Genomic DNA, 27188 nt, shown 5'->3' on the forward strand with positions numbered 1-27188 from the left:
ATGTTCAGAGTTCTTGTACAGTGTGTATGTCATGTTATGTTATGTTATATTATGTTATGCTATGGTAGTTGTTGTGTGGGGCCTTGTCCTAAGAATTTCAGTGCCCAGTCTGACCCTGTGTCATTCTGTGTATCTGACAATAAAAGACTTGACTTGACTATCAGAGAAATACCTAAAGTTATGTTGAAGTGTAGTGTGGAGTTTTCTTCAGATATTTATTGTTTTAATCACTTTTTTAAATCCTACTTGTCTTGATTTTCTGCACCGTGCTGCATTGACACTTTAACATCTTGTGAGAATAATAAAGTCTGTCTGTCGATATCAAGTCCAAGTCAAATCTCCATCACAAGTCTTAATTCAGCCAACATCCAGTTGCAAGTCTTCCAAATGATTTTGTCAATTCAAAAAGTTTCATGACTCGTGTCCACACCTTTGTTTGAAAGACTGTTACTTTAATAAAATAAACATTTGTTATACAAATGCCCAGATTAAAAACAATAAAGCAAAAACATCAAAAATCAAACAAGTCAATTTGACTTTTTTATTTACCCACCCACTTAAATTATCAAACACATATATCCTTTCATTGGAAAACGCTAAATTGCAATGCTTCTCTCGACCTGCTAGAGCTGCTCAATAGAGACGGCATAGGAGTAACATTAGTGTGCAAGTCTGCTGTGAATGTGCAAAAGAGATGAAGATGCTCAGATGATGTTGTGAAGGAGAGCGACAGCGAGAGCAATGAGGGTCAGCGAGGAGGAACACACAGACGCAGAAGATCCAGACTCCACGAGGGACTCTGTATGTTTGAGCATCCAGTCCTTCTCCTCTTGGAGTCCTTGTTGGTCCAGTTCAGGACCCACCAGCCTCCGTATGGTCTCATAGTATTTATTCAGCCACTGAAGCTAGAGGGAGAACAGACCAATCTCAATGAAAGTTACAGATGTACACTGCTGGCATGTGAAAAACAGGTATCAGGTAAATACCTGTGAATAACAGGCAAAATAAATATTAATATATGATAATACTGTATCTTCCTGGTATAAGGTTAAAAATGGTGTTCCACAGGGTTCAATTCTAGGAACATTGTGTGCTGTTCTGCCACTTGGTCCCATTGGTCAAAAAATAAATAAAAATAAATGTTTTGCTTTGTCAACAGTCGCAAAATATGTCCTCATATTGTTTACTTACATAAGTCAAAGCTCTAGTATTATTATTTTTACCACTTGGTCACTTTAAGATGTTAAGATAAGTAACTGTTGTGTATTGTTGTGTATGATGTGTATTGTCTTATAGGCTAGTGCCAAAGACAAATAATAATTTTTTGGCAAAACTAATTAAATAATCTGAATCTGAGACTTAAGCAAAAGTAAAAAGGTATTACAAGCTAAATGTGATGAATTTAGCTAAATTAAAGGTACTTCTACTGTCTCCTGTGACACATACATTATTGTATATGACATTATTACATTGTTAGCAATGTTGCATCAATGTAAAGGTGTGTTTTTTTGTTAATCAATTTAGTCGAGGTGTAACAAATTATATAACATGTTTGGATAGTGTAATCTCTAAGAATGCATTTTATTATATCTCCCATTGTTTAAATGTAAAATATTAATTTTAAAAGCATTTAGCAATGATAGCTGTCGGGTAAATATAGTGAACTAAAAATTACAATATATTCCTGTAAAATGTAGTGAAGTAGAAGTGTAAAGTAGCATACAATGGAAATACTTAAGTCAAGTACCTCAGATTTGACTTAAGTCCAGTAATTGAAAAGATCTACTGAGTTACTTTCCACCACTGATCTTAAGCCTCCAGGCGATGGACACAGAAAATAAACTGAAGTTGAAAAGAAAAGACGAACTCAATTTGTTCAGCCAAAAAAAAAACTGTTTTTCTTTGTGTTTGTTTGAAAGCTGTGTGGTGTTTTTTTCTGTACAATGATTCTCCAAAGAAGTTGATTTCACACGTGGTGAAACTGCAGAGAAACTTCGACCTGAAGTGTAAAGATTTTTTTTTAAAGAGGAAACCGTCACACTCGTAAAGGTGGAAAATGAAAGACTGAGTCCATGTCACACTCTCTCACACCAAAACTTATTTACAAATGAAAGCATGGAAACTGATCATATGTTTGGGGAAGCTTGTTACTGGGCATTTATTTAATGGGTTTTATTGCACCTTTTTATAATGGTGACATAAAAAATAAATAAAAAAAGTCAACATAAAGTTGATTTTGCAGTCGAACAGAATTACCAACCTGCTCTGAGCTGAGGAGAGTGGTGTCGATCAGCTTTCTGTCATATGGAACCAGCGACACGGTCTCAAAGGTCAGGTAGTTTTGACCATACTGAGTGGAAAAAAACACAGTCACAAAGAAGTTATATTGAATTTATATCATTCATTCATAGGCAGGAAATTATTGACATGAGTATAGAGTTGCAATAAGGCTCTGTTTCTAGCTACCTTAGTATGTACAGGTACGACCACAGCAACATCTTCAATCCGGATCCCAAAGTCATTCTCCTTGTAATATCCAGGCTCTTATGGAAAGAATATCAGAATCCATTTTTTCTTTATTCGAGTATTTGAGGCTCGCTAAATGGAAAGTTGATTTACTTTTATCTGACCATAATGTTGTGTTATCTTAGTGGACGTGGATTTATTTTGAGAAAGAACAAAATCTCACCAATAGACGTGAACATGCCAGTTCTGAAGGGAATGTTGTTGCTCTGAAATCCTACTGGCCCTGGAAAAATATTACAACTTTACATCATTAATTGTATAGATTACACCACAGAAAAGTTAAACACATCTTAAAAAGGTGTATGCATTCATCTACGTCTTGTTTAAAGATATAACTAACTTCTCTAGTTGTATCTCTTGTATAGATTATATACAAGACGTTGGACTGTCGATCAGACAAATCAAGACATTCAAATTCACTTGAAGAAACTTTAATTGACATTATTCACTATTTTTTGACATTTCATATACTGACTAATTAATCAGTTATTCATGGAAAAATTATCTGCAGATTAATCAATAGTGAAAGTAATAATTAGTTTCAGTCTGATTCAGAGAGTGAGCGACCTCATTGTGGCTCGTTTTATAAAACATTGCAGATTTAAGTGTTTTTGTCACACTAGATGTGACGCATCACAAAGTGAAATATGTGCTGTCGCACAAACTGCTAGTCAGTTAATCAAATGAATCCGTCCCACTTACGGTATTAGCAGCAGTGTGATGAAGTACAATTTGATGCAAAACAGCATAAACAGCATCATAATATTGATGCTTTTAGACATCATGATGCTTTTAGAATGTACTTTTTAAGTGATAGATGAAGATGTCACTACACATATATGTTAAATGATTTCTGACTAAAAGTTGTAAACTTTGAAAATATGTAGAAAATAAAAAGAGAACATACACTCATGAACTCCAAAGTAGTTCCCAACACCGTGACCTGTGCCGTGGCCGTAGTTCAGGCCCACCTCCCACAATGCCCGGCGACCCAGCATCTCCATGTTTACACCTGTTGATAAACAAAGATAAATCATCCACTTAAAACTGAAGAAAAAAAAAATTGATCAAAAAGTGGATAAACAGCGCTCCCTAGTGGTGAAACTCTGACGGGTTTCAGGGGAGAATCCTTGTGAATCTCATTTTAAACATGTATGAATGTTGTTCATTCCCACCTCGTGTCCCTGAGGGAAAGATGGTTCGAGATATCTCAATGTTTCCCATGAGCACCCGAGTGAAGGCCTCCTGTGAAGCCAGACAGCTGGTTAATGACAGGAAAGAGATATTTTTGAATATGTTTTTTGGAAGAACTTTACAGCAAAGATTTTTCCAGCTAAAAAGTCTACTAAAAAAATAATGATGTCAATATAGAAAGATATACAGATTGAGATACGGAAAAACTGGACTGATCGGTTACAGTGTGTTTGATTGGCAATCTCCTGTGACCTTTAATAACCCTTCAAACATTGATATCTAATGCATTACCTTTTGCATTGCGGTCGGCGCTCCCCAGTGAACTGTCCGAGTGATGTCAGTGGTCCCGTCTCTACGAGTGGTGAGAGGCACGATGACTCATTTCAAATGCAAGTGATGTGAAAGTGGAGATTGTGTGACCAGAGTGTGAGTTTACTCACAGGTACTGGCCGCCGGAGTCCACCAGGTACATCTCATCAACGGTCAACCTCCTGCTGGTTCCCTCGGCAGGGCTGCAAAAACCAGAACAACCGGAAGTAATTGCCGCTCTGCAGATGATTGTTGTTGTGCATATAAAGGACCATGACAGTGTTTTAAAAGGTTTACATTACTGCCGTCTAGTTTCTAAACAAAGTAGTTTGATAGAAGAGAGCTCACAAAGAAATGAGCAGTGAGAGAGTGAAGGTGATGATAATTACCACAGAGGGACAATGTGATTATGATGGCAGAGAGAAGGTTTTACTGATTGATGTATGATACTTAAGTACTGTACTTAAGTATATTTTTCACATACTTGTACTTTTCCTGACAATTCTTTTTCAAATAAGTCCTTTCTATGCTACTTTATACTTCTAATCCACTACATTTCAGACATAAATGGTGTTGTTTTACTTTACGCTTTTAGTTACTAGTTACTTTTTATAGAGAAAAACACAAGAGATTCTTATGTGATATGATGCAGTAATATTCTACTAATCAGTATATCAGCTTTAATGTGTATACAATCACAAGGAAGGAGACTTTTTTTGTAGCTTTCAGTGTACATAAACAGAATTAAGACATACTGCTGTAAGGCACGAGAAAAAAGCTGAACAAAGACAAACAGACATCACTACTTATGAACAAATACAAATATTTAAATAGATATATATTTATATCTGTACGTAGCTGTCAGACTAGTTAATAAAACAATGCAATGAAACTATAACGCAATGCAGCCTAAAAACATATAAACATAAAAACAAAATAACTTACAAAATGCTTTAAAAACTTTAAGTACATTTTCCTGATCGTACTTTTACTTGAGTAACATTTTTAATTCAGGACCTTTTCTTCCAATGAAGTATTTTAAGATGAGGGTATTTCTACTTTTCATTAACAAAAGGATCCTAGTCCTTCCAAAGGTACCAGAAATACCTGTTGGCTTCTCCAAATCAGTTTACAGCTTAATGTGAGCTTTGAAAAAGTTGAATCAATAACGTAAATTGGATTACCTCCCCTCCCCCCTTCCTACTCGTTGCAAGTCATGTCTAAAATGTATGTGCTTATGTGCTAAGGTGTTTTTTTCCTGCTCCCACACTGTACCCCTCTCGGGGCATAGTCGGGGGGTTGGTGTTTTTTCTCGCCTTCTTCCCTCATGTTATGCTGTAATCTTTCATCCACCCTTTCTTGTAATTTCGATGCTTTTGTACCTGTACTCTGGCAAACGACAAATAAATATATCAATCAATCAAAAAAAAAAAACCATGTTCCAAAACTACCCCAACGATTTCATACACATTTGGCATTAAAAAAAAGCTTAGCAAGAAAAGGAAGAGCATAAATAAATCGTACCTGTAATGGGCCAGTGCCGCATTGGGTCCACTTGCAGAGATCGTCTCAAAGCTTGGGCCTCTGCTGTCTTTCTGTTTGCTGTAATGATGTTTAAATTAGGCAACTTTGAAGTGAGTGTAATCGTAACGATTCTAATTATAAAATATGTTGTATAGTCTGACTGAATTCTGCTTGTGCAGCAAAGCACTACCGTGTGCACTCACCCGCGACACTTATTGACGTAGTGTGCAGCAGTCAGCTCGGTCTCTTTCCCCTCCGGTACGGCCTTCTCCAGCCACATCAGCAGTTGGATGACCGCAACTGCATCCCTCACCTGCACAGAACCACGACGACACGATGACCGGGAGAGTCTCGGCATCAATCACATCACCACACATCATACAGACTGAGGAGTCGTGTGGTAGGTCACAAGGCTCTTCAGACGTCTCTGGACAGGAGAATGAATGTATCAGAGTGTGTGTTCACTGAAATGATCACGCTCTCGATGAAAACGATACATACATGTCCCACCAGTCTGACAGTGATGTCCCATTGTGTATATATATATATTTACACAAGTAAAGAGGTGGTGTATGTTTGTGCTCCTGTGTGGAGGTGGGGTACGTCTATCACGTGAGTGTGTCTGTGTGCAGACGACGTACATGAGCATCCCTCAAGATTCGCTGCTCGGTCTCATCTTTCACTGCTTTCGTCGTCAACACAGGCGAGTAGGAGCTTGTCATCAGTTTCTCCTAAATGAAGACAAAAAAAAATCATAATGAATACAACATATTTATCCTTTAATACAATCAATTTTAGCCTGAAGAGGTCTTATCCTGCTAGGAGAGTAAACCGGAGCCTTTCTTGTGTGCATTTATTTTTCAAAGACTGATTATTGCTATCATGAGGGAATAAGTAAGTTTTCAAATATTACAAAATAACTATTCAGCTTAGTGGTCATCATTACATGACCTTATATTTCATTTAGCTGACGGTTTTATCGAAAGCGACTTACATTCATACACCGTAGACACAGCTACGGGAGCAATTTGGGGTTAAGTGTGTTGCTCAAGGACACATCGACTAGGACTAGCAGAGGCGGGGATCGAACCGCCGATCCTCTGATTGAAAGACAGCTAACCCCTGACACAGTCGCACCATCATCAGCTAGATGACCGTGTGCAAAATAAATTCAATAAAACCCTGCACTATTAAGGTAGCGTGGGGGCAGCGAAACAAGCTGGAAACACAACACTGACATATTATCACCTTATAGCAAACATGTCAGCAGACACAAATATACATTAGCATTCATATGGAGTGGGAGGTGTCTGATAACCACTCTCCTTTTGGCTCTGGTTTTGTCTTGTGAGGGAAATATCGGTCACTTTAGCTGTTTGACGCTCCACTGTGTACACCAGAGAGTCACTTTATGAGGGGATTATCACAGGAAGATCAGCACTTTTAGTCTTTGAAGATATTGAAACGCCCTGTAGAGTGGAGGGGATTCTTCCTGAGCCACCCCTTTCAAATTAAACAGTCATTTCTTTCATTTCTTATATAAAATTATTCATTATTGCAGCTTTAAAAAGCTTGGATTTCATCAACAACACACACCAAAATATCCCATCAGCAGCCTCCAAGTGGTGACTCCGTACAGCTAAGACAGTACAGGACAATCAGATCATTTTACTGGATGTACACAAAGCATTTAATTCAACGATAGTAATACTATAACACAACAAAAATGTATACAGTACAGTAACTATAATACAATAAAATATCTGTGTACCTGTGGTGTAATGATCTCATAAAGTGCGTAGTTTGTGTACTCTGTGCCGATCCACACTTTAACCCCAGGCTTGGCGACGTACTTCTTCAGGTGATCTCGGATAGTCTCGTAGCTTTTCAGCTGCACACAAAGTGACCCGCCACAGGAGGTGTTCAGGTACACCTTCAATTCCTCTGACACTCGGTCCAGGTGGAGAAAGAGCCTGGGAGATGTGGATATGCAGCAGAGAAGAAACGTTTATATAAGAAAAATGCTCCAGGTCCTTTTGTACCTCGTGTATATGGTGGGACATGTAATCCCTGGAAAATGAATTTACCAGATCTCATCCATTGTGAGGAGTGTGTAGGAGTAGAAGAAGGGATTGTATGGGATGTCGTTGCCACGCAGATTGAACAGCCCTAGAAATAAAAAATATACCCGGTCCATGACTGTCCGAAGCGGCTCGGGCATTGTATTCATTTACACCATCTGCTACATCCACCCGATTGGAGACATGCTGTTTGTATCTAATGTTGGTGTATGACATTTCCTGTCAGTCGGACTTTGTATCATAATCCTTCACATCAGACTGCAACTACAATTTTTTGTTTATTTTACTGTGACATTTTTGTTTGTTTTCACCTTCTCTTTGTATACATTTTCATTTAAAATCATCAGATAGGATTTTCTTTTTGTTATTTAAAAAAAGGTTCTGCACATTTAAGTCATAGAAAATGTATCTTGAGGGAGAACTCAAATTTGGTTTCTGTGGTGGTGAAGAGTTATAAGTGTGTGTGCTAGATGCCTTTATGAACTGCAATACATTCACTATTATCAACGTAGTTTTTCAGTGAATTCATTTCTCTAAAACAGCAACATGATTTATAAAAAGCGAGTAACTTACAGGCTGTTTCATCCAGAGCTGACAGCAGAAGAGCTGTCGGTTCGTATGGATTGTCTCTTATCTGATTCCGTATGTGCTCCACTTTCATCTGCCAGGACCTTTCTGCAAACACAAACAATTTGCTTTTATTTGCATCCACATGACAATTTATACTTGATGCTCAATTGTGTCGGAACAGTGAGTTATACGATGTATCTTCACCATAATTCTGATTAAACGCTCTCCCCCAGAACCAGTGAACAACCAGGGAATGGACATTGAGATTGTAAAATCTTATAAGTACCTCGATGTTCACTTGAACAATAAACTGGACTACTCTGACCACACGCACTCTATAAAAAGGGACAGAGCAGACTCTATCCGCTGAGGCCTCCTGAAGACCTTCTGTGACTCTGTGGTGGCATCAGCCATCTTCTATGGAGTGGTCTTCTGGAGCAGCAGCATCTCGACAGCTGACCGGAAGCGACGAAACAAACTTGTGCTGGGGTGTCCACTGGATACGGTGGAGGTGGTGGGGGACAGGAGGATGATGGCAAAGCTATCATCCCTCATGAACACCACCTCCCACCCCTTGCAGGACCCTCTGGCAGCTCTGTAGCTCCTTCAGCCACCGGCTGCTTCACCCCCGGTGTGTGAAGGAGAGGAACCGCAAATCCTTCCTCCGTGCTGCTGTCAGGCTGCACAACCAGCTGAGCTCCAAGTAGACCACAAAAAACTTAAAAATAATCAATCACTTCATTCACTCCCACCTGTGCAATACTACTATTAATACCCATACTGTGGAAATATTCATATTTATTCTGCCAGTGTGTATATATTGTTGCATATGTTATTCAGCTACATACACTGTTTTATTTCCTGTTGTTATATTTGATCCGATTATGTCTTGTGTGTACTTTACCCTTTTGCTGCTGTAATCCTGCAAATTACCCCACTGCGGGACTAAAAAAGGATTATTTTATCTTATTTTAGTCACTAACTGTGCAGTTTGACATTTGGTAGCATATCGTAGCATATGGTAGAATATGGTAGCATATGGTAGAATATGGTATCATATGGTAGCATATGGTAGCATATGGTAGAATATGGTATCATATGGTAGCATATGGTAGCATATGGTATCATATGGTAGCATATGGTAGCATATGGTATCATATGGTAGCATATGGTAGCATATGGTAGAATATGGTAGCATATGGTATCATACAGCGGTCTGCTGCGGCTGGAAATGAGTTAGATGAGAGCGGTGGCAGAGCGGCATGACAGTTAAAGTTGCAGGCTCTAAATTCAAAGCAATAATCTTAAATATGCACCATGCCATTAGACTAGAGGGTAACTGCAGAGAGCATCAGCTTTTATATGACCCATTATCTGACCCATCGTTCCAATAAAAATATTGATGTGACGCTTCCTTGTATGTGCAGGCACATATCCTTGATGTTCCAAGAACCTTCCTGTGACATTCCTGTTAAAACAGCTCATCCTCTTAACTCTACTGCCAAATATAAGAGCAAACTTTCATAACAAACAACACACACACACGCACACGCGCACACACACACACACACACACACACACACACACACACACACACACACACACACACACACACACACACACACACACACACACACACACACACACACACACACAGACCATTATGTTTATGATGCTCTACATTTGTTCCATTTGTCGATTATAACACCATAAAGTCTAAAAGGCCTACGAGTGTCCAGACAATTTCCTTTTTCAGAGAATTTTCCATTCTCTTTAAAGATTTCATCCTTCAGACAGCCATAAAGACATGAACCGGCTGTTTATGGGTGTGTTTGTGGAGCCGCATATTGACTTCTGTCCAGTTTACAGGTATTTATCAGCACAAAGATAAAGGGCAGCAGCAGGCTGCAGAGTGTGTCAGCACAGACGTATAAGGGAACCCACGTATGACTCTGTCGGGCAGGCGGCTGAGGTTGTCAGGAGGGACGGACGGTCTTTCCTTCCACACTTTGTCAACCAGGTTGTCTGGAACGGACTTGAGGCTTCGATTGCTCGAGTCCAGATTGAGGCTGTAGTCCTCCTGCGTTTCTAATGGAGGAAATTGCAGACGATTACACACAACGAGACGAATCAATCACAAGTAAACAGTCTGTGTGGCGTCTGGAGGCTCCATTAATAACTTTCCATCTACGTAGGGCGAGCACTTTATTGCTGTTAACCTGGACTGACAAGAGGGATTGAGAGTAGAAACCTACTGAGGGAGAAGAGGAAGGAATCAAAGCCGATCTCGCCGCCTGGTGGGACCTCAGAGATCAGCCACTCTGCTACGCTGCCGATGGACACTGGGGGACATCACACATGACAGAATCAAGTTATTATTGACTTCAGAGGATCCATTTGACTTACCTGTGGTGAATATTGTGATACATCAAAATATTAAAACATGTTTTATTGTGAATTTAATCAAATCAGCACAACTTGCTTTGCTGCGAAATGTGTCAAATTAATTAGGATTCAGATAATACAAATACATTTAAGAGGGACGTTTGAGGGTGCAACCCTAACCTTGTTTTACTTTCTTTGGGCAATAAGTTGCATAAAAAGACATAAATGAATTAGTTCACATGCATTTCAAGCTGGTTTGGTTTATATTATACGTTTCCATGTCTCTGCAAAATATCATCACTTCACAATTTTATTCTATGGATTCTTGAGTTATGTCCAAAAAAAGTGTTTTGTGAGGTCCAGTCACCTAAAAACGTTGGATCAGTTTATCATGAGTCGAGGTTGATGTTTGTGCCAAATTGGAATAAATTCCTTCCACCTATTCTTAAAATATTGTGTTGGACCATCTGTCTGTGGACAACCGGAAAACACTTTGCCTCCGGCTATGGAAGGTGTGAAATATTAAAAGACAAAACAAAAGAAACGATGTTATGTAATGGTGAAGGCTAGAGATGTGTCGGAAATCTACAAACGACCCGGGCACTCAGTGTTCGGCCTCAAACACTGAAGGCCTGTGTGTGTTGTGTTGTTGGGTTGAGCTCTCATTGCCACTGTACCAATCCTTGACCGAAGACAGGTGGCATTACAAGTCATAAAAAGATGCTCTCTAATATTTGTTGTCCTTTACACATTTCTAAACACCAGCATTATATATGTTGAAGGTGTTTTTGCAGGATAAAGCATGCAGCCACGTTTAGTTTGTCGAAGGGCTATATTTACCATGTAAATCCTGTAATAACGGGTGCAGCATTTGTCAGGATATATTTAGTCTGATCATCATAAACCAAAATATTTGATTGGTATCCACGTGTCCTGCGTTGTCAAAACAAGTAAATCACAAAATGATCACCCCCCCCACCATCTTTTTCCAGCTCCCAGTTGCAATCCATCTGCCTCTCAGCTTGAATCCAGTAGCGGCTGTCTGTCCACAGAGCGGCCTTGGTCTGAGTAACCACGGCAGTGCCTGAGGAGAGACGGGACGGCAGCTGCGTGAGGGAGAGGTCAGCCTCGACACTGAATTACAAACAACAGTAAATGTCACAGTTGATTTGGAACAATGGCCAGCTAATCCTGAAACATGTGAGCGTGTGATTGTCGAGAAACGGGAAGGTTATGAAGAAACACAGAGAAGACGGCAGCATGGTGACGAGTGGTGGATATATAATTAGGGCTTACATTATCATTCCACTGTTGTACCTTCACGTCAGATAGAGACACTCAGGTAACAACTGCTGAATATAAATGTCCGATTCTTAATGGAGGCTCGGAACATTTGCCTTTGGCCTGAGGTTTGGCCCGGTGACTGGAATGTCATCTGTCCTCTTATCCTTTCATGCATGGAACAGCTGAGTACAGAAATATCTAAGATCATTAGTTTTGTTCTCCATTACTGCAGGAAATATATCTCATGACCGAATGGTGAAGTTACTCTGCGAAGGGGAACGCTGATGAATGACAAGATGCAACGATGCAGCGAGTGAAGGCGAGGAAACTGAATGAACGATGACATGGCCGCTTGGTGAGGATGCGGGGTGAAAGTAGAGGAGCTGCATGATCGCGACATTTAGACGTGGGGAGTTGAAGCATGAGAGGGAGGTGGAGGACAGCGACGACGACAAAGACAACGGTGACGAAGAGGAGGAGGCGGCAGAAAAACCAAGCGGCAGAAAGGGATTGTACCTGCAGAGCCTGTAAAGCCGGTCATGAAGGCCATCCTGGCATCACGTGGTGCAATATACTCACTCTGCCAGAGAAACAGAGGTTAGCTTCTCTCACACACACACACACACACACGGTTTGAACCCAGATGAAATGATTATGAAGGACAGCAGATGTACCAGGTGAGCGTCAGTGCCAGGGATAATGTAGGCAGAGATATTCAGAGGAAGCATTTGCTCTCGTAGGTCCTGCAGCCGGAGAGTGGTATTTACTGCTGTGCTGGGGAGGTGCTGTAACACACATACACACACACACACACACACACACACACACACACACACACACACACACAGAGGCAGAGAAAGACATATAGTGTGAAACGTCTTGAGATCTAATTAAAACCTGCAGAACTGCTGATTCATCCCGTGCTGAATCTCCCACTGTAATCATTAGCTGTTGTGCATGTGCAGTAATCATTAACTGTCACGATATAAAACTTGTGCAACATGTCTCATAATGGAAAGAAATGCCATGTGACTTCTTTGTGGTACAATTTACGACATCATTTCTGGAATTTGTTATTTTGATCACAGTGCCTCCATTCATTTACCGGTGGTGACAGGGAGCAGTTCCTCTCGGTTCGCTCGTATGCAACAGCATCGACTGTGTTTCCTGAAATGAAAAGCGCAAAGTGACAAAAAAAAGAGGTTGGAAAGTGACACTAAGTCGTGAGCGAGCTGATCTGTCCACGCACATTTTCTGATAACCCATGAGCGCTGCTCTTTAAAAGTTTTTTTTTTTTACATTTATCGTGTTGAATCTTTTCAGAGCCCGTGATTGGGATCAATGCTACACAGGATTAAAAGCACACACAAAAAACCCTCCTCAGTCAAAGTAAAGGACGCTGGATAAGCTCAAACATGGCAGGGTCACAATAACCACAACTTGTCCAGTGAGAATAATGCAATCAATCAAGAGACTGCTTTTTAATTATGTCCATATTAAAGATGATTTGTCCAATCTGAAAAAAGGAAGAGTATGAGAAAGAGCTGTTAGACTCTTTTTAGAGGAAATTATATGCAAAGAAATCCAGGCAGGCATAAAAGCTGATGGCAGATGGCACATTTTACAAGCTATTTTTAACACATGCAATCAAATCTGACTGCATATGATCCGTTTTTACAACTCACATCACTTCACAGCGTCTGTTTTATCATCATAAAAAAAAAAAACAGAAAGAGCTGCAAAGTCTTTACACAGAGATCAGAGACTTGACACTGATGCTCAAAGACAAATAGGAACTTTGTACCTGTTAGTGCTGCCAGAGACAGAGCCAACAGCAACCAGCCACGGGAAGGCATCTCGGCACTACGAGCCCGTCACGAGCAGATCCGAAGACAGAGTGGCTACAAAGCAGGTGCTCCGATGTGTAGTGTATGTGAGAATGTGTGTGTGGGTGTCTGATGAAAAATTGTGTGTGGGTGCCTGCTTGTAAGTGCATGACTGTCCTCTCTCTCTCTCTTTTTATGTATCTCTCCTCCTCCTCTGCCACTATCTCCTCTCCCTGCGGCCCTTAGATAGGAATCATGTGCAGTGGCTTTGGGGGTGGATCTTGGTGCACAGAAACATTGCTTTCTGCCCTGATATAAAATGTATCCAATCACAATGACCCCCCACCTGATCTTTGTTCCCCCTGCATCTCCTTGTGTTGCTCAATGTTTTATAGTGTGTCAGCGGATGTGAGTTGGGAATTTCCTACGATGATGCCACCGTCATCTGGCACATGTGTTTTTGATCGTATAAAAAGAGACATGCGTCGTTTGTATCATGCTTATTTACACCAATACGACACAAGAGATGCTAATAGTGCATTCAAAACATGGACAAGGCTGGTTGACATGCAGCACATAAGTGACTGAAGAGTCACATGGATGTGTGTTCTTTTCGTGCATGTAATTTTTCATCTTTTGCTCATTAAAGCGTGTATGCATGTATGAAGCACGTCCATGTAATCTTACAGATTTCCATAGAACAAATACATATTTTTAAATCCTTCTATTCAAGCCAAACGTATGCTGCCATTTGGCTAAAAAAAGAAGGGGCAGAGGAAAAGGGAGAGAAGGATGTCTTCTTTTATCTTACTGGAATTAGTTTCATGTAATTTTATTCTTGCTCAGTTTGTGAAAACTGTAACAGACTGTTCATACATTTATTAGCATAAAGACTGGAAACAGGGGAAAAGAGCCATCCTATCTTTGTGGATTTGAGGTAATTTACCTCTAACTCAACATCAAACACATACTAACCCGTTACTTTAATCAGACAATTCCATTTTACACTTGTTACACTTTTATTATTGTTGGTGATTTAATGGCATTGCAACTACCTGATGTGAATATGTTCAATTAGTTAACACCTCTTCGGTGCACTGGAATCCACTGGCTTTGATCATAACTTCAAAACCAGCAGACCTTCTGACTACATGTGTTTTAGTGCTGAAATAAGACATGAGTAACACAACATGATCACAGAGATGTGCCTCTTAGATGACATCTTTTTTTCATTAGGGGTTGATTGAAATGTACCAGAGTGTCTGTGAGCCTTAAATATATTCATATGAAGGGAAATTGTAATGTCTCTTTAAATTAAAATTGCCCCTTTTCCCCTTTAATTAAAAGAGATATAATTATGAACAACTAGATGATTGTTTGCTTTACGATATGACCTGAATATATAGTCCCATAAATGTTGCTTATGTGTTACCTATGAATCATACACTATATGAGGGTGTGTTTTTTTATAGTGAGATAATGCTGCATTTATAACAAGACTTCTTAATTTCTGTCCATGATTTGTACTTAACAACAACAGAAAAGAGTAAACCATAAATATATCATGTTTCACCCTGGAAGCATTGTTACTTCTCACAAAACTATTTTTTAGATATAAAGTGACCCAGATATTGTGTTGTATGATCACAATCAGTAAACAGATTGATCCCAACTCTGCAAACCATCTGAATAGCTCTAATGAGTGTGAAAGCCACATATTTTAAATCTCTAAGGTGTTTAGAAACCAAACCAAACATGGCGGGCAGACCATATTGTTCTTGCAGTGGCGGGCCGTCAGGGCCAGCAAGGCCTTCTCTGCTGGCCTAAATATCATCAGAATATATATTTTTTTCTAAATATATTTCCCCACAAATATGTATTCAATTATTTCCCAGAGTAAGAGTTATTCTCTTAATTTCATAGCGTTCCTCTTGGTTGCGCTGCTGCCAGACCCAGGTTGAGATTTGGAGGGCTGGTCTTTATGTTAGATCTTTTATCCAATCATATTCAGCCATCGTGTGTTGCCAGGGGGCTAACATCTGCCCTTAGGCCTTCAGAATCAACATTGCGGGCGCTGGTAGCTTCAAGTGAATGGGAATGACAATGTTGTGTCAACCAATCAGCTTTAGAGTTGGCTCCTCTAGGCCTTCGAGAAGGCCCCGGAACCGGCACAGGAGCAGCAAGCAGGCGGAGGGCGTGCACGTCTTTTGATTGGATTACCAATATTGAGAGGCGGGGCCTATGGGCAGGTAGATGTAAAACCTCAGAACTAGGAAACTGAATTTGATAGACTACAACAGAGTCATTGAAGTCTTCTTGAGGAAAGAAAGAAGGATGGATTTTGTGTTCAAATAATCAGTCTTCGGTGAGTCGGCATACAATGCATTCTATTTTTTATAAAATGTGTAGGCCTATGTATGTTTGGCACACAATAAAATGGCAAATAGCCTATGTTGCAAATTATTTGTTTTCTTTCTTTTATTTTCAGTGAATAGTTATGTGTCTTTATCATCACGGTGAAACTGCTTTGGGTGCGACAATGCCCTGTTTAGTGAACAAACTAGTGCAAGTGACTTTTTCTTCTTCTTTTCTCCGTCCCGATGCGCATTCTGCAGCGCGCGAGACGAGAGAGCCGAAGAAATGACATGCTGATGTGTACATACGTTCAACATGAGACTGCTGTTTAGTTTAATAAATTAACAAAGACGGCTATAGAGAAAAATGGGGGGGCGGCCAATTTTTTTTAATGTCATGCGATCTACCAATACTACGTCGCGATCGACGTATTGAGCAGCCCTGGTCTAGAGCCATGGCATCATAATGATAGTAATAAGAGGTGGATTAATTCTGGTGGGACTGTGTAGGACCTCACTGAAGGCCCAGGCCCCAGGCCCACGGCCCGCCACTGTGTTCTTGGTTGTGGTCTTTCCATCCCTGGACTCAACGAGCACGAGCGAATAGACATAAACATCACCACTCTGACAAAGAAATTCAAATTATGTAATTAAAGCAGGAGAATATGCCTAATCGGAAATAAAAACATACTGCATGCGTATTTCAATGTGTTTGACTGAATAGCTGGACTTGTGTGTGTTTTCCCTGTTAACCAGTCTTTTCCACCAATTTCTGAGTAGCGGCGACAGGGCGTGTGACCAGGCGGCAACCTCCGGTTCTGAAGAGTGAAGTCAATGCAGAAGTGTCTTAAACTTGCATTCTCTCTAATGGCCAGGAGGGGGCGACTTCTCTGGTTGCAAAACAAATTCAGTCAGATTGTATGGTAAAGAGAAAAGGACCCAATTTCTCACTTGATTTATTACCTCAATGTAGGCTTTAGGGGGCCGGGCTATATTATGATTGGCCGGTCACTACACTACTACTTCCGATCATTGGTTGCAAAAAAGCCAAGATGGCAGCGGCCAAAATGCTGAAAAAACTTCAAAACGCCTGTTTACAAACCAATGGGTGACATCACGAAGACTACTGACACTTCTGTATTACCGAGGACCTAAGGGAGCGCATTGTCGAGTGTGAAGTTGTTTTTAAAGCGATTCTCTAGAAAGCTGCAAGCAGCAACACCACAAGCCTACCATTCTGCCCGTTCTGAACAGTGACGTTTAACTAGTTTACATTTTTTATAGAAATACAAAATATATCTATAAAATAACTGACTCTTTCATCTTAAGATAGAGAAAAAAAATAAGGCTGTATGTGCATTTGTTTATCTATTTTATATGTTGCCACAACCTTGACTGACTGACAGAATTAGGACCCACTCTCACACCCCCACACTCCCACACATGCACTATCCAGGCAACCTGAGAGAGATTTGCCCAACAGGCTCCACCAGCTTCTTTGGAAAGGAGAACTCACACACTGTGGAAAGATGCAAAGCAGCTTCCTTCTTCAATGACACATTTGCAAACACCTGTAGTGCGTTTGTAGCATTATAAATAATTTCTACAAGATTCTCATGTGCAGCAGACCGAGTGGATTGACAGACTGAGCTGCTGACATGAAAAAGAGGAGTTCATCTTATTTCGTTTTTGCATTTTGACTTTCTTCTGTACATCTGTGCGCGCTTTTTTTCATCCCGATGTGCGCGCACACGCCGGCATCCGAGCTCTGCGGCGCGCGAGACGGAGATCGGAGTCGTGTTAACGCGACACGTAGAGACAGAATGACATGCTGCTGGTTCGAGACGACCAACAACAGACGGATTGGAAGCTCATTCTGCGCATGCGTTAAATGCGTTTAAAAAAACAAACTAGTTAAACCTGTAATTTAATTAACTGAGTTAACGCATTATTTTTCACAGCTCTAATATATATAATTCTTGTCATATATCCGAATTGCTAAGTAAACCAGAGAAAGGTCAATCTATTATGTAATCTTTTATAAGCAATACTGTAGATAATACAGATTGTTCCACCCATTAACACAGTATGTAAATGGTGTAAAGTCCAAAGGCCATGGAGAGGAAAGAGACATGTGATGAACATCCGATGACAACCAAGTGCAAATCTCATCCACACTTTGTGATGAGAAAGGTAATATCAGAAGATCAAACTATATCTAAGTCCCTTAATAGCTTATGTGTCTTGCTATTATCTCATACGTAACTTGTTCTTAAGTCTGACTTGCAAAAGAGATCGTGGCGTTGATGAGATGTCCCATATAAATAAAGTGTAACTAACAAACTAACCAAAAGCAAAGAAGCATAAAAGCAGTCTTAATTGACAGTGATCTGAGAGATTTTGAAATGCCCTTAAGGACATCAGACTATATTTGGGGGCAGAAGAGATGGCTGTGCGCAGACATGACACTAAAGAGGTGGCTGACAGATTTGCTTTAGATTGACTGTATTTCACCCTCTATATCGCCTCCTATTGTACTTTTCCTCAAAAAGAAAAAACCAAAGCTCCACTGTTGACACGGGGACAATTGACATAGGTCTGATTAACGGACATTCATTGTACCCCAATAGGTTTCTTTAATAAGGATACATGTTTGGTTGCTGTGAGAACCTCCAACAGAGTGATGCCGTGCTCTTGGATCAAAGACAGTAAATACAATGTCGTACTAATGAACATAGTGCAAAATGTACATTTTACTGAATTTATAAATAAAGTAAGTAAACATGGAAGATATTTTTAGTTCAACAGCAAAATAAGACAGGAGCACATCAGAAAACAGAGACCTTTCACAAATAATATGATAAGATGTATTTATAAAACATGGTGAGCTCAAAACAAAGACTTGAGAAAGGTCAGTTTGAATAATAGCCTCTGCAGTCAGCGTAAATGAAGGTCTCTGGCAGTATTTGAGAACGCATGGTATCCATTTGCACTTCAATTTGGCTTGTCTCCCATTCTTAATACACACTTCAACTTTGATACACAGCTGTCTATGTTTGGCCATCTGTCATTGTGCATTGAAATGGGAACTGGATATGGGTCAATAAAACCCAATATTGGTCATAAAGCTTGTTTAGTTTGTATAATTGCTTGATAACACAGTGAACAAATAAGAGTAGATGGACACTAAAAGCAATACACCGTCACAGTTTAGCTCCATCCAGTCTGCCTGTTTCACTAACTATTATGTCATTCCAGATCCTTCCTACCACGTCAGTCCAACTCCCTTCACCTGTTCTCTCTCCTGCCTCTGATCACTCCCACCTCGTCAGTCCCTCATTACATTCACCTGGTCCTCATGCCCGTCTCACCTGTTGCCCATTCCCTCATTAGTCCCTCACCACTTAGGTTCCCTCACTTGCACTCAGCCAGTTTGTTTTTAGTTTTTCTAACAAGCCCTTGAGCGTTCCATATTGTGTTTATATATTTCTGATCAGATCAGTGTTCCTGATGATGAGACGTGATTTGATGTCTGAACTGGCCGAGGGAGGAAAAAAGGTTTTGGCGGGCGGCTGTCGTTTTTTTTTTTTCCGGAGTGGTGCGAAGCTAGTAAGCGTGACTAACGACAGAAAGTTTGGAGGATTAGTTTCAGCGGAGTGTACATACACTGACCTGTGGCTGGACTAAGGATGGGAGGCGATAGTGATGGAGAGGGTGGGAGTGAGGATATGGATTTTAATAGCTGGAATGAAGTGGGGAATAAGAAACGAGCCAGGAGTCATAGCAGTGGATCTGGTAGTAGTGGGGACGGGAGAGAGAAAAGCAGGGGGATGAGGGAGAAGATTGCAGAGAAGGAGGGGTTCAAAATAATTGTGAGATTCAAGGATGGAAGTGACATTCGGAAAATAAGCCCGCTAGCGCTGACTCGCGGGTTGAAGGAGAAAGTTGGCGAGATTGTGATGGCGAAGGTGCTGGCTGATGGCGGATTGTTGATCCAGTGCAAGGACGAGGGGCAGAGAGGGAAAGCAATGAAGCTGAAAAAAGTGTGCAATATAGTGGTTGAGAGCGTGAAGAAGTTAAATGATGGGCCCTTTGTTAGAGGCGTGATATACGGTATCCCAGTGGAAGAGAACGTGGAGGAACTGAGAGCAAGTATTAAAGGGGGTAAAGTTATAGGGATTAAACGTCTGCAGGCAAGACGAGGTGGAGAAAGGGTTGACAGTTTGTCAGTGCTGCTAGATTTTGAAGAAAGGGTGTTGCCTGACTAAGTTACTGTGGGGTATTTAAGGTATAGAGTAAGAGCATATGTCCCTCCACCTTTGAGGTGTTTCAAATGCCAAAAGTATGGCCATATTGCGGCAGCGTGTAAAGGGAAGCAAAGATGTGGAAAATGTGGAGGGGAACATGATTATGGGAAATGTAAGGCTGGGACAGAGCTCAAATGTGTAAATTGCGGAGGTGCACACAGTGTGGCCTATGGTGGGTGTGAAGTGAGAAAGAAGGAAGTGGTAGTGCAGCAGCTGAAAGTGAAAATGAATATATCTTATGCAGAAGCAGCAAAGAGGGCTCAGAGGGAAAGAGGGGGGGGGAGAGAGGGGGGGAGATGTGGTAAGGAAGGAACCGGCTCAACAGCCAAGTGAACAACTATCGACTAAGAGTCAAAGGAGAGATGAGAATATAATGGCAGTAAATAAGGAGAACTGTGTTTTTCATGGCAGAAGTGGTTAACTGCACATTCCAGGCAAAAGGGAGATCTGAGAAAATTGAAAGAATAGTAAAAAGTGCAGCAAGATACTTAAATATTCACGGAATAACTGGGATGGCGGTATAGGAAGAGCTTAAAAAACAGGGGCAGTTAACCAAAGAATCATGCTCACAGGATTAATCATCATGTTAATTCTACAATGGAATGCTCGGAGTTTGTTGGTAAATGGACAATAATTAAAAAAATATGTTGGGAATATTCCTAGGAAGCCAGATGTCATATGCATACAGGAAACATGGTTAAAACCAAATTTGGACTTCAGACTAGCTGGATATGTGTGTGTTAGGTGTGATAGGGAGGGTGGTCAAGGAGGAGGATGTGCCACATTTATAAGAGGTGAAGATAGGGACCGAGCTCGAATATGTAACTGTGGAGATCTGGGCAAGGGAAGGAGAAGTCATCGTTGTACATTTTTATAATCCCTGTAAAAAATTAGAGGTGAATAGATTGGCACAAATTGAAAGGATAGGTGGCAACAAGGTGGTGGTATGTGGAGATTTTAATGCACATAGTACATTATGGGGTGGAGTAAGAACAGATCTCAATGGGGAGGTAATGGAAGAGTTACTAGAGGAACACAATTTGGTTTGTTTAAACGATGGCAGAGGGACTAGATTAGATGTGCACACAGGGAACATGTCGGCGCTAGACTTAACCATTGTATCTAGGAGTTTAGCAGGGATAAGCGAGTGGGAGGTAGAAGAGGAAACATCAGTGGGCAGTGATCATTTTTCAATAAAGTGGAAAATAGCATTACAAAGGAGTAAGGAACAGGGAGAGTTGATAGGTAAGTGGGTGTTTAATAGGGCAAAATGGGAACTTTTCAAATATATATGCGAGCAAGAAATGGATAAAATAGACTTAAATGAAGATGTCGACGAGGTTGATATAAAAATGACATTTACAATACTGGAAGCAGCAAAACAAGCAATAGCTAAAAGTAAAGGAAGGATGAAAAGAAAGGGGGTCCCCTGGTGGACAGAGGAATGTGGGAGAGTAGTGAAAGAAAGAAACAAAGCTCTTAAGCTATTAAAAAGAACACATAACTTCCAGAATCTGATCCAGTACAAACAAGCGCAGGCAAGAGTACGGGGAACCATTCGGAAAGCTGGAGGAATTACTGTAGTAGAATTGGGAGATCAACACCTGTGGTAGAGATTTGGGGGATGATCAGAAGCATGAGAGGAATCAGAAAAGTATGGCAGTATCCAGTACTGAAGAAAGGGGAGGAAACGGCAGCGACAGATGGGGAGAGGGCAGAGATGATGGCAAAAGCGTTAACAGAAATCCACAGTTCTGCCAACCTTACAGGAGAGGGTAAATTAGGAAGGGAAAGGACACGGTCGGCTCATTCTGGTGCTCTGGAAAGAAGAGACAATACGAATAGTTCAATGGATGCCCCATTTACTTTGGAAGAGGTTAAAAGGGTGATAGAAAGAGCTGGATTGACATCACCAGGGAAGGATGAAATATGTTATCTAATGCTGAAGCATTTAGGTAGCTTAGCAATGACGAAATTGGTATCATTTTATAATAAAATTTGGGAAATGGGGAGACTTCCTAGATCATGGAAAGAAGCTGTGATTATTCCAATCAGGAAACCGGGCAAAGATTCATCAAATCCAACAAATTATAGACCCATAGCACTAAGCGAAAGGGACAAACGGGGCTGCTTTGCGTGGAGTAGTGGACAATTTGCAAGGGAGATGGGGTTTAATTAGATAAAATTCACTGCTACCGTGTCGCTATCGGTAACACCTCCTTGGTTATTTTCCTCAGTATTAGTTGATACATTTTTTCTCACTCTGAACAAAACCCAAGCACTTAAAAACATTGATAATATTGCAGGAATGGTGGAGGATAGGCTAAAGACGACATATAAATCATTTACTCCGGCATACACGGATGGATCGAAAGATCCTAGTACAGGTAGAACCGGTTTTGCAGTCACCATCCCATCTTTTCGTTATGAAGTAAAACGGAGATCGTCAGACCATCTGTCGGTGTGTACAGTCGAGACATTGGCCATTCTAGCAGCACTACAGTGGGTGGAGGAGGTTCAGGTAAGTAAGGTCATTTGTTCGGATTCCAGTTCAACATTATTGTCATTACAATCAATCACATCTAAGAGCAGGCAGGACTTAATCAATGAAATACACAAAGCACTTTTCCGTCTTAATCATATGGGTATTTTGGTAGCATTCATGTGGGTGCCGGCACATAGAGGGGTAAAGGGAAATGAAGCAGCAGATAAACTAGCAAAACAAGCATTGGAATGTCAGAACAAGAAGGACATTTTATTTAGCAAACCAGAAGCTAAATCACTCATAAAAATAAACATTATTAAGGAATGGCAGCACAGTTGGGAGGCAGGAGGCACAGGAAGACATCTGTATACTATTCAGAAGGATGTTAACAAGGGGAGGACAACAATATTTAGCACTAGAGAAGAAAACATATTGACTAGACTCAGGATTGGACATACAAAGCTAAACAAAACAATGCAATTCATTAAAAAACACAACCGGACTGTGCTAGTACTGCAAGACAGCAGAAACGGTGGATCATGTCATGTGGCATTGCCAGAAATTTAGAAACGAGCGAGGCAGGTTGAAGAGGAGGCTGGCAGTAGGAGGGGTGCAATTGAGGGATGCATTATCCTTGGGGGCAGGAAGGGTGCTGCAGTATCTGAAGGAGACAGGGTTGAATAAAAGAATTTAGGGCACTGAAGTTGACAGGGCTCCCTTCTTAGTTTAGTTTATTTTATTTCTTTTCTTTTTGAGGGGATAAAGTGCTAGATATTTCTAGTTCACAAAGAAAGGCAGTAGGTGGCGGTAATGCACCAGTTTGGATGCCAGCCACCTAAAAACAAAAAAGAAGAAGAAGAGTTCCTGATGATACTCTGAGTAGAGGATCATTATTTGCAGAATTTACAGAACAGGCAGAAATATATAAACACAATATGGACCGCTCGAGGGCTTCATCGGAAACGCACAAAACAATCAGACCGAGGACAAGTACAAGTGAGGGGACCTAAGTAGTGAGGGACTAATGAGGGAATGGGCAACAGGTGAGACGGGCATGAGGACCAGGTGAATGGAATGAGGGACTGACGAGGTGGGAGTGATCAGAGGCAGGAGAGAGAACAGGTGAAGGGAGTTCGACTGACGAGGTGGGAAGCAAGATCTGGAATGACATGATAGTTTGTGAAACAGGCAGACAGGATGAAAACAACAGATAAAAAGAAGGTGTGGAGCTAAACTGTGACATAAACAGTTAACACACATAAAAGTGATGATTCAACTTTGACTCCAAGGTTAAATAGTTGATGGAATAGACTAAAATGAAAGGCTCTATATGTCTGTTTGTTTGATTGTTTGCCTGGCCTTTTGGGTTCTACTTGCTGGTTGTATTCTGAGGATCCAAAGACGTGCAGTGCAGAGTGCGAGCAGCAAACAAGAAGACAAGCAATCAGCCCGTTGTGAATAGCAACGTTTTGAACGGGTGTGGAACAAATCAGGTTTGCTGCGATATTGTAGTCCATTCTTCTTCTTCTTCTTACTAATTGGTAACTGCAATTCAATTTTAAACAATCAAACTGACAGTCCGATTAAGTTACACAAGTATTCAATCTTACTCGCACAGATATAATGGGATTCTTCATTGCTTTATAATGTCACTAAAATATTTCTGCATTAACATCTAGTTATACAAAGTGACCAGTTGGGGGTGTCAGTGCTCCATAATACTTCACAAAAAATCATATTGTTGGGAAATGTGAAGCTAATTTGTGTGACAGCTGATCACTCCCCCAGCACTTACTTTCAAAACTGCACCTAAAACTCATCTTTGTAAATCTGCGTTTAACCTGTGATGGTAGTTCTGTATGTATTTTATTTGTTTCTTAATGATAGAATGTCATCTCTTTACCTTGCTTAGTTATTACTTTTATTGTTTCTGTTTTTACCCTGTAAAGTGACAATTAGATTAGATAACTTTATTAATCCCAGGTGGGGAAACTCATTTGCCACCACAAACTCAACCAGACAACAAAAGGTTTATACAAATAAAATGTATTATTATTTATCAGAGAGCAAAACACAAGTATACAAAACACCACATGCTCCTATAATTAATGAATCAAATCAGATTTTACAAGCAGACTGTTCACAATGAAGAATGCTAAAGCGAGGGCCCTGAGCAGAGGATGAAGCCGTTCTCCCTCCCTGTGTGTTCTTATCCGAGTTCCCCTTGCTTTGTTGACATAGACGGGCCAGCTGCGCCTGCATTTAGTGCATGTTAGTGTGTGTGAGCGTGTCCCATTGGTTATCCATGGCTGCCGCTCTGCGCTGCCCTCATATGGTGGTCTCAGCCGTCAATGCAACGACAGCCTTGGCGTAGCACCCAGCGTCCAGATCCCCATCAGGTACACACTGCCAGCTCTGTAAGCACGGTAAACTGTGAAGGGTCCAATTCAGAATACATATTATATTATTTTATTGGAATTAGTGATGGTGTGTTCATCACTTTGATGTTGCAACTGGTAAAGTTTGCTTAATTTAATGACTTTGTGTACTACTGGGTAGTCAATAGAGTATTATCTTCACCGAGAATAATACATCATAATGTATATGTTTCATTAATTTTACAGTTTTATCATGAAATCAACTATTTTGTATTGACAATCAGAATAAGTTATCAGATACATTTGGTGGAGTAAAAAGAACAATATTCCACCACTGTACCTAGTTTTGTGGACTTTATTGTATCCTCATTATTTTTGTCACTTTTCCAGAAAGCACCCCAGACTCAAAACCTGATTACAATGAGCATGCGGTGTGGACTTAAAACACAGGATACACACAGTGCTGAACCTCTCAGGGGCGGCTGCCACTTCTACACACAAGACCACAAGGGGTCACTCGTGTCCAAGATATTGCACCTCCAACCCTCTCCCCAGTCAGTGAACACCCTGTTCTTTAAAATCTTTCCCCAGTATAGGTGCTCTCATTCACAAGCAACATAAACTAGACACAAAGGTGTGTTTGTGTGTGTGTGGGGGGGATTCAGTGTCAGCCATCGGCCAAGCTGTAGCCTGGTGATGAGACTCAAAGTTATAGACCAATATTAATAAATGGTATCCCTGGCAACAGTGTTCATTGTGTGAGTCAGAGGAGCTCAGAGGGGAAGGCAGGGCACCGAGGCCGAACATGGATGCGCTCTAAAAACCACCTCCAGTGTCACATCTGTAATGTACAAGAGTTTAGAGAACGGCTGAATTATGATCAAATCAACTTGAAATAATCACATCTTCTTTAACAGGGGGATCATTTTGGGGGGTTTTGGCGCTGAGGGATTCAGAGATTCGTTTGTTTTGTGTGGTTTAAGTCGATACATATCAAATGCACAGCGCTGCAAAACTAAAGCGATTGCATTTAATGACTTGTGGGGCAGTGTTTGAATGTTGACATGAAGGATTGGAGTGCAGTAAACAGTCAAGGCATTACATCATGGTTGTTCCCTTTGATGCTCTGGGATTGCTGGATGTACTGTGGCTGTGATCCACATTCTCCTGTAACTCTGAGGAGGGGATGATATTATTAAAGTGACCAGAATGGTTGTTAACTGGGTATAAATCAGTTAAACTGCTGCAGACAATGGATGCCAACCTCCAGAGCCCTAATAGTCCTTCTAATGTGGTCTACAGAGGGACACAAGGTTGTATACAGCTTGAGAAAGAGAAAGGCAGTAAATATGCAGAAGACAAAAGGAGTTCATTAGTAGCAGTTCTGTTATGCAGTTGCATCAAGGGTTTTGTGACCTCAGTCACGTATACACAGTGCGGTCCTGTATGCAGCCGTCAGTCTCCGTATAAAGTAAACAACTGGCCGTTTTGGGGTCACTCACCTTCAATCCTCGAGCTGCCTTTGTTTGCAGTGCTACTGCAGAGCCAGGGGGAAGCTGATTACAAATCGTACCACTTCCCCAGATTACAGCTACACAACACTTGAATATTTTCTGCTCGGCTCAATGTAGATTGTCTGTTATATTTGCTCATAAATCCTGTGATGTCGTCTTTTTTCATGGCGAGCAAGTACAAAGTGTATGAAAGAAAATAAAAAATGAAAAAGTGGACAGGTACACTTGACCAGTAATAGGCAAGTACAATAAAGCTGAAAATTGTAACAAAGTGCTAAATCAGCTGAACAGTACAGTAAACCCGTTGTATGATTTACTCCTGCGATAAATTATTTTACAGGTTGTTGGTACAACAATGATATGAGCACCTTTTAAGTTGACGTGGCCAACTTCTAATCAACGTGTTTCTGACAGTGTTACTGTCACGACTCAAAAAGCAGGACCCAAATGC

At 40.8% G+C, this 27188-nt stretch overlaps 1 protein-coding gene across 1 annotated transcript; it reads right to left on the reverse strand.

Annotated features, from left to right (window-relative positions):
- Positions 1–437: 437 nt before the first annotated feature.
- xpnpep2 (X-prolyl aminopeptidase (aminopeptidase P) 2, membrane-bound) lies at positions 438–14122 on the reverse strand. Its single transcript, XM_056439374.1, has 21 exons — positions 13678–14122; positions 12979–13040; positions 12548–12658; positions 12390–12453; positions 11569–11673; positions 10460–10546; positions 10149–10292; positions 8208–8309; positions 7641–7722; positions 7325–7526; positions 6195–6284; positions 5757–5866; positions 5554–5631; positions 4161–4232; positions 4012–4072; positions 3702–3771; positions 3434–3538; positions 2690–2749; positions 2467–2543; positions 2261–2350; positions 438–905 (listed from the first exon to the last, which is right to left on the reverse strand). The coding sequence occupies exons 1-21, from the start codon at positions 13727–13729 to the stop codon at positions 705–707; spliced, it is 2025 nt and encodes a 674-aa protein (XP_056295349.1). The 5' UTR covers positions 13730–14122; the 3' UTR covers positions 438–704.
- Between the last annotated feature and the right edge of the window lie 13066 nt (positions 14123–27188).

Source organism: Pseudoliparis swirei, chromosome 19, assembly GCF_029220125.1.
Source record: "Pseudoliparis swirei isolate HS2019 ecotype Mariana Trench chromosome 19, NWPU_hadal_v1, whole genome shotgun sequence".
Taxonomy (NCBI): Eukaryota; Metazoa; Chordata; class Actinopteri; order Perciformes; family Liparidae; genus Pseudoliparis; species Pseudoliparis swirei.